At 60.7% G+C, this 17318-nt stretch overlaps 1 protein-coding gene across 1 annotated transcript in view; it reads right to left on the minus strand.

Moving 5' to 3' along the window:
- The window catches only part of CHD5 (chromodomain helicase DNA binding protein 5), a 57768-nt gene that overhangs the window by 34754 nt on the left and 5696 nt on the right, over positions 1-17318 (minus strand). Inside the window, 5 exon segments of the mRNA XM_032495044.1 lie at positions 1324-1448; positions 3007-3245; positions 3782-3900; positions 6269-6448; positions 13680-13807. Coding sequence (XP_032350935.1) covers positions 1324-1448; positions 3007-3245; positions 3782-3900; positions 6269-6448; positions 13680-13807 — 791 coding nt within the window.

Below are 17318 nucleotides of genomic sequence, written 5' to 3' on the forward strand. Positions count from 1 at the left end.
GCCCTGGGGGCTCCTCTAGAGGGTGTCACAGGCCTAGGCAGGGGGTGGATTCGGGAGGGGCACAGTGGAAGCTCCGGAGGCACCGTGCTGTCTGTGGTTCATCTCCTCTCTCCACCCAGCTAGAAAACCCAAAAGCCCAGCCCACCGGTCCAGCCTGATGTCTACCACCCTCCCCAAGCCCTGCTCTCCAGCCCTCATACACTCCCCACCTCATAACTCCACCTCCACACCTCTCCCAGGCCCTGCCCGCCACCCTGCCAAACTCCTACACACCCCTCAAAGGGAAGCCCTAAGGACACCTCCCCCAAGGAGCCTTCTCAGATCTCTCCTTAACTGGACCTGATGCACAGCCTGTGTGCCAGGTCGGGCCTGCCCCATCTGCCTGTCGTTGGCTCTCTCCTCGTGCACGTGCCCAAACTCCTTCCAGACTGTGAGTAGCTCCAGAGCAGGGCCCACTATGGTGGAGCAGAGGGCCTAGCACATCAGCATGTGCTCAAAACTCAACCTGAGCTGGGCCACCAGGCCCAGGCTGGACCACACTTGCTGCTCCGTGCTCCCCTCCACAGAAGCTAAATTTGAGACCTGTCACTTGCCTCTACCAAGGGTCAAAGATGACTTCCATCTCTGCCCCTTTGCAAGCCTGGGCAGGTGAGGAAAACAGGTGCCAGGTGCCCTGTGGGGCTGGAGGGCAGGGTGAATGCCCCTACCCCCGGAGAAAGGGGGCCCAAAGGCTCAGACATGGACTTAGGGTCAGTCTAAACCTGACGCCAGAGCTGGTCCTGGAAGGGCAAGGGAGGGGCAGGGCTCTAGCCCAGACTGATCCTGTCCACATGCCACCTTCCTGGGGCCCACCCTCCCAGCAGACCTGGGCACCCAGGCCCCATCAGGACTCTCCCACCTGCTGACCAGATGGAGAGGCAGCTGGGGCAGAGGGAGCCAGGACTGAGCCCCCGGCTCAGCAGGGTGGGCAGGAGAGCAACCCACCCGGAGTCCCAGCTACAGGGGCTCTCAGAAGGACCCAGGCTGAACCCCTCACCAGTCAAGTGGGGAAACAGGCCTAGCAGGCCTGCACGAAGAATGGGAAGAGAGAGTAGGGACGGGCGGGGGGAGGTTATGGCTCAGTGGTAGAGCATGGGCTTAGCATGCACGAGGTCCTGGGCTCAATCCCAGCACCTCCATTAAAATAAATAAATAAACAGATAAGAGCAGGGGAGGGGGAGCAGGACCCACCCCCAGGATGGTACAGGGGAATGAACTGACAGCCTGCTTGCAGGGCACGCATGCTCCACACACACACACACACACACGCACATGCACTCTCACCGAGGAGCCTTTCTTCCTCTTGCTGCTGACCCCTCCAAAGCGGAACTTGAGCCCGGCCACCTTTCTCCCTTTGCCCTTTTTCTTTGCATCCTTGGAGGCTTTGATCTTCTTCCTCACCCCGGGTCCTGGAAAGCAAGGGTGGAATAACCAGTGCACACCGCGGCTAGCTCACTCACCGCCACCCTGTCATTCAGCCTCACAGGGAACTTGGTAGAGGACACTGAGGCTCAGAGAGGTGACATCCGTCCTTAAAGGTACACAGCAAGTAGAGAGGGAGCTGCAGAATAACCCTGGCCCCGTCGCTGCTCTGGCCATTGCACTGTCCCTCTTCCACACTGGCCATCTTGGGAACAGCCCTGTCCCATCCCTGTCCCCAGAAAAGAGCTGTCCCCAGTAGAGCTAGGGGTCCCCAGGGCCACCAAGGGCACACCCACCCACCTGCAGTCCATCCCTGGGTCCTGGAGGGATGTGCTAGGGCAGGAAGCCCTTTCTGCAGCTGCCAGCCCCCAGATTGTCCCCAGGCCGTGCTGGCACTACTCAAGACCACCCCCACCTCTGCCAATTTCCCCCAGGGAACTCCAGCTCCCAGGAGGCCAGCAGGGCTGAGTCTGTTTTTAACGGAGCTGGCCACAGGACAATTAGCCACCTGGAGAGCAATGACCCCCCCCAGCAGCCTCTCCCGCCAGGCTGAGCAGGGAAGGAGGGGGCCTGGAGGCAGGTGGCCTCGCCCCGGGCCCTTCGCCACCCACACTGCACACAGAGAGAAGGGACAGGGAGCCCAGTTGTAACTTCAGTGGCGCCACAGAAAATCTATTTCAATTTTTCAGGTTCTGAATAGGCAGCCCAGGGAATCGACTGCTCAGCGGCTGGAGCCCGAGAGGAAATGAGAACGAAGGCGGGCTGGGAGGACGTGAGGGAGTGGAGCAGGGGCAGGCTCCAAAGCCCAAGTCACTCACCCACCCGGCCCCTGCAGGGACCCAGCAGAGGGGCCCATCATCCTAGAAACCAAAGCTCCTTGGGGCGGAAACAAGGGATCCCCAGAGTCCTCTCTTCCCCCCATCAAAACCCAGATCAGGGCACCCAGGAAGGTGACCTGTGGGCAACCCCACCATTCAGAGCCCTGGGGAGATCAGTCTCCCTACCCCCAGGGGGGCCAGAAACCCTCCACCCAGGGAAAGAAGTTCCCTCCCCTAGAACTTCAAGTCACAGAGAGCCTCTTGTCCCTATCCTCCCAACCAGACGCCCCCACGGAGTCAGATTCTGTACCTGGAACTCCTTCCAGGCCTCCCTGGGATGCTGGCCCTGACCACACCCATTACCCCAAGGGCCAGATGCTCAGACGAGAGGGATCAGTGGGTCACCCTGGGACCCCTTCTCCCTGGGAATGGTGCAGCCTCCAACTCAAAAGCCCCAACTCCCAGCAGCATGGGTCACCCTTGTCCCTTCCTGCACGGCCAGGAAACCTCCCAAAGCTCTGAGCACAGCACGTCCTCCACTTCCCCACTAGCCCCAAAGGAAGGCAGGACAGATGCCGCAACACAGCTGAGAAAGGGTGTGTGGGTCCAAGGCCAACCACGGCACTGGGTCCCTGATAAAGGCCAGCCAGGCTGCCCCAGCCGCCCCAGGCTGCGGGGGGGGGGGGGGGCTCTGCTAGCGGGACTGGGTGCCCATCCACAGCCTTACCCTTGCCCTCCTTGGTTTTGGCCTTGCGGATCGGCACAGGCTGGGGTGCCTGCTGGGGGCTGACGGCCAGCGGAGGCGCGACAGTGACCGTCTCTACGGCCGCTGCCACTGCCGCCGCAGCCGCCGCAGCCGAGCTGCCCTTGAAGGGGTTGTTGGCACTGAATTCCCGCCACTTGGCGCCCAGGACAGTCATCATTTTGGACATGGGGATCTTTGGGTTCTTCTTGGCGATGAGTGGCCTGAGTGGGGGGAGAGGCGGGAGGGTGAGGGCAGCACCGTGGAGGGGAGGAGACTCCCATGTGACCCCAACTCTTCTTCTCCCACACCCGGGATACATGGCAAACTGGGAAAACTGGGCGGAAAGGAGGGGCAGGGAAGAGGACAAAGAGAGACACAGGGCCACCCCGAATGCTCCTGATTCTCTCTTATGTGATCTTCTAACTGGGTTTCCAGACCCCATAAGGCCTGAGGGGCCAGAGGGTGGGGACTACAGATGGCCCCTGGGTGTCTGGTCCCATTTCTTCAAGAGCTGAGAGCAGCCATGGGGGCTTAAGACCCCCAGGACTGACCTCACGTAGGGCCAGCAAGAGAAGGCGGGACCATCTGCTAAAATGGAAGGGTCTTGACCCTCCCATGGGCTCTGCCCAGGGTCAGTGTCAGCCTGACCGCCCACCCTACTCCAGAAGCCCAGGGCTCTGCTCCTCTGCCCCTCTACTTGGTGCCCCTTGGGGAGTCAAGCCTCAAGGGCAGTCTCCATAGCAGCCCCAAGGCCCACCTGAGAAACTGGCTGAAGGCCTTGTAGTTGGTCAGCGTGTGGTAGTCGGCCTCTGAGAACAGGTAGTCCACGTCATCCAGGCCCCACTCGGCCATGAGCTGCCCCGAGGACTTGGGCTCCTACGGACACAAGAGGCAGAGGTGGAATCAGAAGTGGGGATCCTTCTAACCTGCACCCCCACCCCTGGGGCCCCACTCAGGAGGCCTCGGAAAAGCGGAGGGATTGCAAGCACTTCTCCCCAACCCTGAAAACATCCTAGAGCACCCCAGCTGCCAGCCCCTTGATCAGTGGAAATGCCTCAGATGCCAGCGCACAAGGAGGGGCGGGGCTGAGTGCCTAGGGGAAGCCATGTGCATGCCCAGAGCAGGAGCAAGAACAGGGCTCGCTCTCCAAGGGAACCTGAGCATCAGGACAAAGCAGCAGCCTGAAGATGGGTTTTAGGAGGGCAGCTGCCCCTGGGGAGGCAGCAGGGCTAAGGGGCTGCCTGGGCATGCTGGGAGGAATCAGGCTGCCCCAGGATGTCACCTGGTACAGTCACATAGGGACCTCGTGAAAGGACAGGCCACTTTGGGTTCTGGGGCCAGGACAGGGGCACAGGGACAGCAGTCCAGTTAGGGGTAGAGCCCCGAGAAGGTCCCTCAGCTACTGCTGCCCTTTCCGCATGGGGGGCTGAGGCCCAGAGAGGCGTGTGAGTTCCCAAAGGGCACACAGTGAACTCTCAAAACAGCCAGCTCGGGTGTCAGGTCACCGGGCAGACCCGGGTTGGCTGGGAACAGAGTGGGCCTCAGTTTCCCTATCTGTAAAATGGGGGTAACAGCACCTCCCTCACAGGAGGGACAGTGTTAGCACAAGTGCTCGGAACAGGGCCCTCACCCCGATTTCCCACTTGTTCGAGGGAGCCCAGAGCTGCCCCAGCCCCACCCACTGATCCATCCCACCAATCAGCACACAGTACTCCCAGGCCACAGTCCAGGTGGGCATGTGACTTAACCCAGCCCAGACAAGGGCACCCCTGGGTCACAGGCCAGCTCTCCCTTCGGCTGGAGGGGGCCGTGGGTCTCCAGGAAGCCCTGAGCTGCTGCTACACACATTCTCGGCCACGAGGATGCCTGGCCTGACTCCACGGAGGCAAAAAAATGGCTGTGGATGACACCACTGGGTCTCACTAGCTGGAAGTCCCCTTGCCTCTCAACTCTCAGGGGCGCTGACCCAACAAATCCCTTTTACTGCCTAAGCCCCTCAGAGCTGAGATGTCTGCTCCAGCAACGAATGGAGGGCCCCCCGGGTGGAACACGCAGCCTCCCTCGGCCCCAAGGGACCTGCTTCTGGGCCTCCTGTTCTCTGTGACAGTTCAGAAATGTTCCCATGTGGGACCCCTCCTCTGGCTGACCCGCCGCCAACCCGCGGCCATTCCTGGAGGCAATCAGGCTCAGTCCCACTAGGAAGCAGGGCAGCCAGAGAGCAAGTGATGACATCGTTACAGGATAACCCTGAATCACTCCCGTAAGTTCACCTCTCAGAGCAGCCAGGCCCTCAGCTATTATCAGTCACAGATGACTCATAACGCACCTACCAACTAAAGTGCTCCCTCTGTGTGTCAGACACCACAGGCACTGCCTAACTGCAGTCATTGACACCACCACCTCTGCCTCGCCCAACAGCCACTGTATTAGCATCTTTAATTACCTTATCTTTAAATCCACGGCCAGCCCAGACTGAGCTTGGGAGCCACGTGAAAGAACTGAGGAAGCGGGAGACTCCTGGGTGACGTGCTGTCATCTGCCCCTGCCTGACCCAGAGCCCGTCTGCCAGCCTTACCCTCAGCCCCTTTCCCTCCCCGAGGAGCCCCCACAGTGGGGCCTGGCGAGTCCAGGGGCCTTGACTCATGCACATCGCTCCCCACATTCCCAGGGAAGAGGGGAGAGCTGCATCACCACAGCTTCCCTGAGTCACGCTCACTGGGACACTCTCAGATGCCCATGCGGGCGCAGTTTCAGAACACGTGTTAACAAAGTCCCCTCTTCACTATCAGCAGAGCTGTCCAGCCGCTTCTTCTTGGCAAAAGCTCCCATTTGTTTTATTTTCCCAAATTGCTCCAAGCAAGAGGTTCCTGACACGAAACTCGAGCTCAGACCATCACTCTCCTCAGAAACAGCTGCGCGCTCAACGGGGCAAGACAGCGGATAATGCATTAGCGAGAGGCCGCCCGACTTCCTCTCCAAACTCCTAAACGTCATCCGTCAATTTCAAGTGTGCCTCCCAGACTTGCGGCTACAGCATTTCTCACCCGCTTGCGTCCAGCCACCATGTGTGTGCACACGCACGTGCACTCACACCCACAGACCCATCTGCCCCGACAGCTACTCGTGGGAGAGGATGCTCCGGCCCTGTTCACTAGGGGGCTCCTGGGGCCAAAGGCAGCCGGTTGACAGCGGGAGGCTCAGCCCATCCAAGCAGGTGTCCACCCCAGCCAGGCCTCAGTCTCACCTTGAGGCATCCGTCCTCATTCTCTTCCTCCTCCTCATCCTTCTTTTTACGCTTGGCTTTTTTCTCCTTCTTGTCCTTGAGTTTTTTCTTTTTCTTTTTATTTGGGGAGTAGTCACTGCCCTCACTCTCCGACTTCTCCTCCAGGTCCTCTTCATTTTCCGACAGCTCATCGTTGCTCCCCTGGAAGAGAAAGGGGGACAGTGAGGACAACAGGGGCCCAGAGAAAATGCAGAGTCCTGGGCCACAGTACTGCCCCAAAGTGGCCTCCTGGCAAAGCTGGTCAGCAGCTCAGGCTTCCTGGATCATTCACACCCACCAGATCACCATGCCCAGCCAGAGGGGCTGCCCTGAGCCAGCTCAGGCCAGGGGTCTCACCCCCGAGGACTGGTCAGTGACAAATGGTGCTGTGCAGGGGAGCCAAGGCCTCGAGTGAAGTCAGACTTCCCCACCGGGCAAGCTCAGCGCGACCTGCTTGAATGGCCCTGGGGTGAGGCTCCAGGCTCCATTTCAGGTTTCTATGGACTTTGGGATTTTAACGAGAGTCAATGGATGGCACTTGGACCCAGGAGCTCAAGGCAGACGATGTAATGCCCGGAGCCAAAGAACAAACTGCAGGCCAGGCTCCTGCCTGGATCTAGCTCCCAGTTCCTCACCTCTCTGGTTACGTATGCATCCTATGGAATCGCATGTGTCAAGTGGAACCTATAATTAACAGGAAGCGCACATCCCAGTTTTATCTGCCTGTGCGCTCTCCGGAAGCGGCTAAAGCACAAGCCCACCTTCCCCATCGCCCCCACCCTGGCCGCTTCGTCTCCATATGAGACAAGGTAATTTAGGCAGCTCTCAAGCTTGGCTTCCTTGATTTAGTTTCCCCTCCGTACAGGCAGAAAATGGCCCATTTATATGGAGATAAGGATGTTTACAGACAGAGCATCGCCACCAGAAAGGCACTGCCCCTCAGAGAAAGCTGGGTATTCGAGGCTTTTCCAGATGCAAGTGGTCTGACAAAGCCCTTCTAGCCCCTCCCAGCCCCTCCGGGCCTGGGTCTGCTGGAGAGACCAGGCACTGATGCGCCAATGAAGATGACACTTGGCATCTTCATGCTGGCTGTTTACTGTCTTCAAGGTGAGCATGGAAGAGATGAAGAGAGAACTGGAGAGATGAAGGATGAGCTCCAGAAAGAGCAATGAGGGAGATGGAGAGGGAGGAAGGAGAGGAAGGAGGGGAGGAGGGAGAAGGGAAGGGAGGGGGCGGGTGGGAGCAGAGAGGAGGAGGGCGGCAAGGGCAGGGGGTCTGTCTGGATAACCCTGGGGGGCTCCCAGCCGGCTTTCCACCCTTCCCAGCCGCCCTGAAGAGTTGACAGTCTCTTCCCAGGAAGGAGGCTCTCCTTGAGATGCAGCTGCAAAGGACCCACCCATGGAGTCCCTCCACTCCCGAGTCCCCCGCACACTCAGCTCACTCTCCTCACAGCCAGCTCCCTGCTCCCAAACCTTTTATGCCCATTAAGCTGCTGAGTCAGTGTGCTGGCTGGCGGTTGGCAGGCAGCAGGGCCTCTGGGCCTTTCCGGAACCCGAGTGTTTCCCGGAATACTGACTCGGCCACGCCAGGCCCCAGGGGCAGTGCTGGTCCTGGCTGCTGCCAGATCCTGCCCAGGGCAGGACAGCCGCGCAGGTACTCCTGTTCCCAGGGCTGGTGGCCACAGCTCCCAGCTCTGCCTCAGTTCTTTGGGGAGGCAGGGGTCAGCCAGGGACGCCCATTTCTCCCGAGGGTATAGAATTCGGCCAGCTTGGAAAGACTACCCTTCGGGAGACCTGAGAGACAGGCTCTATCCCAGCCCACACCCCAGCAAAGGTAAGGATGGGAGGAGGAGGCTGCCACACACTTCAGCACCGCGGACAGAGGCTGTGGGACGGGCCAAGGGAGGGGGCATGGGGCTTGCCCTCAGCTGTCCCCGGGACCACACAAACCAGATCAGGGAGGAGGCAGAACGACCCATGCAGGGGTGCTGGGGCTCCCTGGGGAGACTGCAAGACAGAGACTGCCTCAGAGCTCTGACCCTTCCTAGCCTGAGAATTGGGCACGTAACTGCAGCACCCTGACCTCAGCCTCCTCATCTGTGAAATGGGGATGCCACAAAAGGTGGTCAGAGGAACAAGGGATATCGTATAAGATACGGCCCAGTATTTTGAAATGGGAGAGTCCCAAGTATCCATGATGCCTTCCACTGTGCTTGGAAGCAAAAGATGCAGCCAGGACCACAAACTGGAGGACACAACCAGCTTCATCCCCTTCGTTTCTGCCAACTGGGACTGGACTAAAGCCAACTGCCTGGACAGTGCCTGCAGCTGGGCAACAATATAGTGCAGACGGGCAATATGATGCCAACAGGAGGAAGCGGCTGCGGTGGCCACACCCGACAGGGAGTTGCCCTTAGTATCTACCAGCAAGCAGGCACTGCCACACAGGAGACGTGAGGAGTGGCCAGCACAGCTCCAAATGCAGGGCCCAGAGGGAGCTGGAGCGAGGGAGGGGAGGAGGGAGGGGGTAAGGCACCTCCAGCAAACACCCCCTGTCTGTGTGTGCACCCTGTGGGGGGGGGGCGCTGGCAGAAGGCTCCAAGCTAGGCATTGACGGGTTGCCCCCACAGCAACCACGCTGGGACTAAGTAGGAGGGCAGGAGGGCAAAGTTCCTTCTCGAGGAAAGAGCTGGAACCGCAGCAGGGCACGTCTGCCACTCATTGGCACCCCAGTCGCCCACTGGGGGATGGCAAGGACAGCCACCCCTCACTTCAGGGAAGGGAGAGACTCCTCCTTGCACTGGGGAAAGCCCGGCCCAAGACTCCGATTCCCCAGTTCTCCAACTCCTCGCCCACTCCCCCATCCCCTCTGGGCCCTCCACAAATGAAGCTCACACCCCCTGACCCACTCCCACCCGCATCCGACCACATCCAAGCCCTCCTGCCCAGGACAGGTCTTTGGAAATTGGCTTCCCGCTGGTATCGTCTATATCCACAGCATCTCTCTGCACCCAGCTGTTTAGACATATCTAGATCAGGGCCTCCTTTTTTGTGTGTTTTGTTTTTCCAAAATCTTCCCTTGCAGAGAAGAGGGTGAGCAGAAGGGCAGCAAGTGGTTCTGAAAACACCTCAGAGAGGAGTGACCCATCAGCAGGACCTGGAGGGACGCAGGTCAGCCAGTGGCAAGATGGAGAGGAAAGACTGAACCAGGAGCAGACCAGCCGTTCGGTGTCTCAAAACTTACGAGGGGGGCGCAGAGCCACATTCACAGGGGAGACATGGGCACAGAGCAAAACCGCCCTAATAAAGCCCTGAACCAACCTCAGCCTTGAGCCACACTGTGGGCTCTGAACGTCAGGACCTATCTGGGCTGTGACCTTGACACTGTCCTTTGGGCTGCAGCAGCCCCAGGCCTGACTACAGGGGCTGCACCTGAGAGCAGAAGAATCCAAGTGAAGTAGGAGTCCCAACAGAATCCTTCTGCAAAGCTGCCTTAAACACAACACCCAGGCTGGCTGTGCAAGGAGCTGGCGGTGGGCAAGAGGGGCTCTGCCCGGAGCCTCCGACCCAGGGAGGGCACCGCATGCCACCGCGCAGACCCTGGGAGCCCCGAGTGGGCATCCCACGCCTGCCTTTCCTCACCCCAGCTCTGCAGATGTCCTTTGATCCAGGTCTCCCACTCCCCTCTCCCTTCCCTCTGTGCGCAGCGCTCAACACACACCACATCTCTCCAAAAAGGAGGCATTTAAACTCAAAAAGACTTGGAGAGTTGGTCATTCTCAATTTGGGATCCTTCAAGATTGAGAGGGAAAAAGAAAGAATGAAATATGAGCCTTCCCATTCACGAGTGTTATAAACAGTTATAATTTAGCACTGAATAATTGGTTGCTATGGTAACCGCTGCAGTACAGGTTGAAATCATCTCTCCCTCCTGCACTGGGTCTGACAAGGAGCTTCATCTACATATGCTCAGGTTCCGGCCAAAGCCCAGCTATTTCACATAAATCAGAATTCAGGACTTGCCGCCTGTCCCCGCACCCTCCCCACCCCCAACCCACCGCCCAAAAATCCCTGCTGCTATTGGGTCCCAGCCGAGGCCCGCTGCTCCCTCCACCCATGGCCTTGAGTTGGGGCTACCCGGTCGGAGATGGAGGGTAGCAAAGGGGTGACATTCTCCTTCCCACGTCCTGAAGACCGGGATCCACTGGCAGCGGATGGGCGGTGGGCACACGGCAGCCGGGCTCCTGTGCCCTGGCTGTCTTGTGCTCCAGACCCTCTGAGATCTGACAGCTGCTAAACCAGCACAGGGGAGGGGGCAGCAATGGTGCAAGGGCCACCAAGGGGCCTGTCTGGTACTGTCTAGTCATCTGCAGCCCTCTGGTCATTCCCCTCCCCCGGCCTCCACCCCTTTTGAGATCCGGAATTGCATCTCAGAATTGCATCTGGGTAGAGAGAGGAAGGAGAGAGGGTGAGGGAGGGAGGGAGGGAGGGAGGGAGGGAGGGAGAGTGGAGAGAATGGACAAAAGGGAGGGAGGGAGGAAATGAGTGGTGGGAGAAGAAATGGAGCGAGATGGAGGGCAAGGCAGACAGAGGAAGAGGTGGCAAGAGATGCGTAAGACAGAGAGGCCACACTCAGGCCACGGCAGTGAGCGCAGGCCCAGAGACAAAAACAAAACCGTGCGTTCAGGTAAGGCCCGAGGAAGGAGACGGAGAAAAGACCCGGGCGATCTCAGCAACTGGGAGGCAAGCACCAGCCCTCCAGACCTCGGAGGCCGCTGGCCCCCACACCGCCCCTTGCCAAACTCCCCCCACCCAGCCCCCTGCCTCACTGCTGTCCAGACACTGCCCACCACCAGCCTCCATCCTGACCAGGGCAGGGGGAGGGTCCAGCTATTACCTGTACCCAGGAGGGCAGGAGAAAGCCCAGCCCCGCGGGGGGCTGGCAAGGAAGGAGGAGGGGCACCCCAGTGGCCCTTCCTCAGCACTGGGGGACTGGGCAGACCCAGCCTAAGGCCCAAGACCCAGGACCAGATGGAACTGCCCACCGTGGCCTAGCCTCCCCCCAGTTCCTGTGACAGAAGCAGCAGGAGAGAAAGCACTGAGAAGCTGGGGAGGGGGCACTTGTGCAGGAAGCCCTGGCCTCGTCACTCAGCCCCAGGCCTCTAGAATCTACCTCCACCCAACATCCACAGAGCCTCGGGTCTGAGGGGCGAGAGCAGGGGCCAAGATAGTACAAGATTTCACAGCTTTGACCAGGAAGTCGACCTCTGCAATCCAGGGCCCTGCCAGTCCCGAGCCATCTACCCTCTGCCTCAGACAAGGACAGACCTGCGGGCCAAGGTGCTGGCAGGGGTGGAGGGAGCCGCCGCGGGAATTCAGGGTCCCCTCCCTATGGCAGGGGAGCTGGGCCACAGCATGTCCCTCAGTGGGGGAGCCTCTAGGCACGGGTCCCCCTGCTCCCCTCTCCTGCCTCCACTTCCTCACCTGGATAATGGGGACAGGAAGCTTCAGTTCACAAACTTTCCCACGTGCAGCCCACATGCCAGCCCCATGGTTAGGGGTGGGCATCCTGGGAGAGGACACACCCAGACATCCTGAAACGATGCTGCCTGGGAGCCCAGGCAGTAAGGACAAAGCTGAGGGGCAGCAGAGATGGAGGGTGGCATCGGACAGGGGCAGCAGTGGGCTTGGAGGAAGCTCAGGGTCCTCCCGGGGAAGAAAGGGCAGTCTGCACGCACTGGAGGAGAAGAACGGACTGGCGTGGCTGCAGGTGGGCAGGAAGCGGCTCAGGGCTGCTCTGGCCGGGAGCCTGGACAGCGGCGTGGGGGCACGGGGGCCAGGGGCGGTCCAGATGAGACATGCTGGGCCCACCCTCACCAGAGAGCACAGCAGGCTGCTGGGCGGTCCTGGCCGGAGGGGGCAGGGGCTGACACCCTGCTTCCGAAAGGCTAGCCCCGGGCTGACCACTGCGGGAACCCAGGGCACAGTCCAGGGCAGGCCCTGCCCTCCAGACACATGCAGGCCGACACCCTGGATGCCCCCAAGGACCTCTGACCATCCCCTGTGGCACCTCACATGAAGGTGCCCTATTGGTCCACATCTGATTTTCCCCCAAACAAGCAGGTGAGGTGGACAGGTGATGACCCCTTTACTGCAGACACAGAAGTGAGGCTCAGGTACAGGCAGTGGCTCCGGAGATTCTGGGAAGAAATTCTGCCCCTTCTCGTTCACCCGCCATCACAGGCCCTCCACCCTCAGGGGTCTCCTCCCTCCCACCCCTGCAGCACCCTCAGGGACCCTCCAAAGCTAAGTCATCCCACAGCCTCCTCTGCACAAAGCCGTGCAGGGGAAAAGCCAGAGGCCCACAGTGGCCTTTGCGACCACATCAGAACATTCCAGCAGGGACCTGTGCCCTCAGCCTGGGACATTCTCCCTGAGGGCTGCGCGCGCGCGCACACACACACACACACACACACACACACACACACTGGGAAAGCCAGAGATCTGACAGCGCTCCCCCTCGGAGCAAGAGGGCCAGGGAGGACCAGGCCTGGGGGTGCGGCTAGACAGCCCTGGGGCCAGATCTCAGCTATGTGGCTGTGACCCTGGGCAAGTTCATCTCTGAGCCTCATTTGTAAAGCAGGGCACAGGCCATCACCTCCTCAAAAGGCCACCTGGAGGATCGTGTGATGCCCAGGAGAGGTGGCAGCTCTCACGTGGTGATGAGACCCCATCCCCGTCCCTCCAGAAGTGCGAGGGCTTTAAGCTGCGAGCCAGCCCCAGTCTCCCCCTCAGCCGGGCGGTGGCCACCATCCTGCCCCGCCGATTCCCACAGCTGATGCTGAGGATAAAGTGAATCCACGGGAAAACGTTCTGAAAATCCTCACGAGAGTTAGAGGAGCGCCCGGCCCTCACTGGGGCCTCCTCACCTTCTCCCACTTCCATCATTTTCATCAGGATTCCAACTCACAACAGGTTGGAAGCAGCAAGCTGGAGATAGATGCCTGCCGGGAAGCAGGCGGGGAGAAAGCAGCAAGCGGCGCCCGTGCTGCCGAGAGCACAGAGGCAGCGGACGCAGAACAAGCGGGAAGGAGGGCCCCTCGGGGAAGGGGGGGCGAGCGCCGGGGACCCCGTGCGTCACAGCCCAGGGTGGCCACCGGTGGGGGGGGGGGGGAAGAGGTGCCCTGGAACACCCTGCTCAAGAAGACAGGACACTAGGCAGGTGTCCGTGGCCCAGCCCAGACACTGGTCCCGGCGCTCCTCACTCAGGCTCAGCTCTCGGGACAAGCCCGCCCCGCCGCTGAAGGTTCCGGTAGCCCGGTAGCCTGGGGCTTTCTCCGCAGGCCCGGGGGCGGGGGCAGCCGAGACCTCCCCGCGGCCACGGCCCCACTCACCTCTTTCTTCCTCCTCTTCCCTTTGGGTCTGTTCTCCTTGAGCTTCTTGGGCTTCTTCTTCTTGGGAAGGCTCACGGGCTCTTCAGGGAAAAAGTCGTCGAAGGCTTCAAGGCCACCATCTTCTTCTTCTGGAGGAGTCAGCGGGGGGGTTACTCCAGGGAGCGACAGGGACAGCACAGCAGGGAGACCCCCAGGGACGGAGTGAGAGGCGGGACCCCGCTGGGACAGCCAGCTCCTCTGCCAGTCTACCATGCCAGGTCATGGCCACTCCACTGTCCCCGGCCCCCCACCCCTTCTCCCTCCCACTAGTTCCTCTGCCCCAGCCCCCTCCCAACCCCTCAAAGCCATCCCCAGACCTACTTAGTGGAGCCCGAGCTCCTGTGGGCTATGTTACATCACCCTACCTCTCTGGGCCTCTCCCCCTCTCGTCTGTGAAATGGGACAATAACCACCTACCCTGCTACAGCAGTGCTCGGGAAACTGAAGCAAAAGTGAATGACTAATTAAGAGGTCTTATTGACATGGCTCTAACCAGCCCCATGGAGCCAAAGTCATCTCCAGCTGGCCCCAGGGAGGGGTCGGGGCCCATCTCTGCCTTTCAGAGGCGCACAGTGTGGCCAGGAGACAGCTTGTGAGTGCAGGACGACAGGGACGTCCAGACCACAGCCCCCTGGAGCACCCTAGTGGCCCTGCGAAGCAACTGCCCGGGGGGTTTGCAGGAGAGACCAGCATGGAGGACGCCAGGGCCCCCTTAATGGGAACATGAAGACCACGCTGCCTCTCCCGCCCCGATCCCACACATGCACCCGCACAGGTCACTCCCGTCACACACACCCAGACACACACGAACAGCAGGATGCCACACACGCTCCAGCTGGGCGCTTGGGACAATGTGACATTCCACAGAGAGATGTGGGTATTCTAGAAGCTGCCCCCTTTTTCCTGAATTCCTCGCCCCTTCAGGAACCTGAAAGGCCAAGGGGGAGCAGGGCGGGTGTGGGGCGGGATATCGCTGAAGCTGCAGCCGGCACCGCCCCCCAAAGGGAACAGGTGGCAGCAGTCTAACGCCCACCCAAGAAGTCAGGAATGAGAGAGGGCACCAGCCCTGAGGCCCCGGGCACCAGACCTGGCCACAGAGGAAAGCGAGAGGGTTCTCTTGGGGGCAAACAGCAGCAAGAAGACACCACAAGAACAAATCACCCAGAGCAGAGCTACATCTGTCCTCCTGGGACGAAGGAAGCTTCCAGAAGGAATCAGCCGAACCTCCAAAGAGTCCACAAAAGGGGCTCACGAGAAAGCCAGGACCCTACGCTGGCGGCTTGTGCTCCACCCCCCACCCTCACTGCCCACGTGCGGGGTGGGGGAGGAGCAGAGAGAAGCGCCACGGGGTGGGGGGACATGACGGGGTCTCACTCAGCTGGGGTCTCCCTGGAACAGGACCTCCTTGTGGGGCTGCCCCCCGGGGGAGCCCTGAGGAGGGCGAGGAGTGCCAGGGCCACCCAGGTGACTTCCACCTGGGAAATGGGCAGAGTGTCCCCAGCCCCACCAGGAAGCCTCTCACAGTAAAACACCCTGACTGCTGAACGTGTCAGACCACAGACACTTGGATACGGACATGCACCCTGGACACTCCAACATCTGCCCTCCCACCCTCCATATGGGTCCACACCAGGTCCTGGGACCCCTGCCCCCAAGAGTCCCCAGGGCGGAGAGAGCAAGGCCAAGTCCCAGCCCCCTTCACATCCTGCCAGGCAAACAGATGTGGGGAGAGGCCTCCTCCGGGCAGGGTCAGGCAGCTGCCCTGGAAGAGGTGACCTGAGGGTGGCCTGAATGCTAGTCACCCCGGGAAGCCAGCTCAGTGGTCCTGACTGGCAGGGAGGGCGCTGCTGAGGACAGGACCAGGTGGAGGGCACAGCTGCCCTGGCCTTGGGGGACAGGCAGTGAGGGTGGGCGCAAAGCTGGGTTTAACTTGGGCAGACCTCAGGTGGAGCCAGGCTGAGGCAGCAGAAGCTGACCCCGTCCTGCCCCCCAAGCCTTGACACAGGAGGAGCAAGGATTTGGAGGCCAGCTGAAAAGGAGCATAGGGACGCCCCCCCCAGAGTCATGCTGAAGTGGAGAGCTCAGGGAGGGGGGGACAATGACATGGTTGGCAAGGAGCCATGCTAGGGATCTGGTGCCAGTCCACGCCTGCCCACTTCCCCACCCGCCTCCACCTCCCCCCGAGCCGCAAAGAGACCGCCTGGGCAGAGCCACCCCCGCACCCTGGCAATGCCCAGCACCGTTATGTAACAGGCTCAGCTGATGCAATCGGGCGGGGGGGGCCTCTCCCTCCTGCCTCCTGCCACTTCCCCACGTCCCCTGTCCCCTCAGCAGGGCGGTCTCCCAGGCTGGGAAGGCCAGCCCAGCACATGGTCACAGACTGACTGACTGGCCAGCGGAACAGACAAGGGGGTGAACAGGTGGCTACGGGAGGTTCTAGAAGGAAGCCTGCAGTCTCCCGTGGGCTGTGCCTGGGAAGGAGGCGGGGCGCCCTCCACCTCTAACCCACATCCAGAACAGGCCGCAGAGGATGAGGCCTCGGGCCCCCTGCCCTCGGACAGACCCGCTCCTCCACTCCCAGAAGGCCTGACGGCCCAGGGCCAGCTGCCTGGTCCAATCCCTCCTCCAGGAAAGTTCCAGGGCTGGCGCACAGTGCCAGGGAGCCCACCCTGCCCACTCCATCTCTGACAGGCCCTCCCTCCCCTGCACAGAGCTTCCGGCAGCCCTGAGAACACCCTGGCAGACCTTCTGTGGCACTGCTCCCCAGGCCCCCATGACTCCTGTTCACCTGGGCTTCACCTCAGCCCTGCCCCCTCCTCCCTCCCTGCAACGGGCCCTGGATTTTTTCCAAAACCAGGCCTGGGAACTCACATCCAAGCAACCCTTCCCGGGACTGTGCCCCCTCCTCAGGGCGCACAGCCTGTGGTAAGGTGGGAGGCTCGGGCACTGGGGTCCCAAGGAGGCGTGGCCTCGAGACTCCTTGTCCTGCCAGGTCCTGGCCTGGCTGGAAGTGCCCTCCCACACCAGCCCTGCCCCTCCAGGGCCCAAGGCTCCATCAATCCCAGACGGGCTATAATTAGGACCCATTAGACCTGTTCTGTCTCCTCTCTCCTGAGCTCCCAGGTTGGAACCGCCCAGGGAGAAAGTGGGGGAGGTGGCTTCAGAGACAGGCAGGGGGACAGACAGGAGTCAGTAAAGGGAGGTACCTTCCGCTGGTTTTCCCTGAGCTCGCCCCTCCCCAGCTCCCTGCACACTTAGCTTAGCCCTCAGAACCCGCAGGCTGCACTGCAGGCCACAGCCCAGGCAAGAGGAGTGGACCCTTCTTAGGAAAACACCTTACAGCAGCAGAAGTGCCTTCACACCACCTGCGCCAGGCTGGGAGCTGGTAGCATAAGCCAATCTACATTAATTCATCTACACCACACAGCAACCCCAGGAGACGGTACTGTTATTACCCCCATTTGCAGATGAGGAAACTGAGGCTCGGAGGATCTCATCACTGGCCCACATCTCAGTTTCACAGCCAGCAGGTGGCAGAGCCAGAATGGAACTCTGGCGGGTGGCTCCCACCACCACATGTGGTCCCTGTGCCAGTCCCTC

The sequence above is a fragment of the Camelus ferus genome, chromosome 13 (assembly GCF_009834535.1).
Source record: "Camelus ferus isolate YT-003-E chromosome 13, BCGSAC_Cfer_1.0, whole genome shotgun sequence".
NCBI lineage: Eukaryota > Metazoa > Chordata > Mammalia > Artiodactyla > Camelidae > Camelus > Camelus ferus.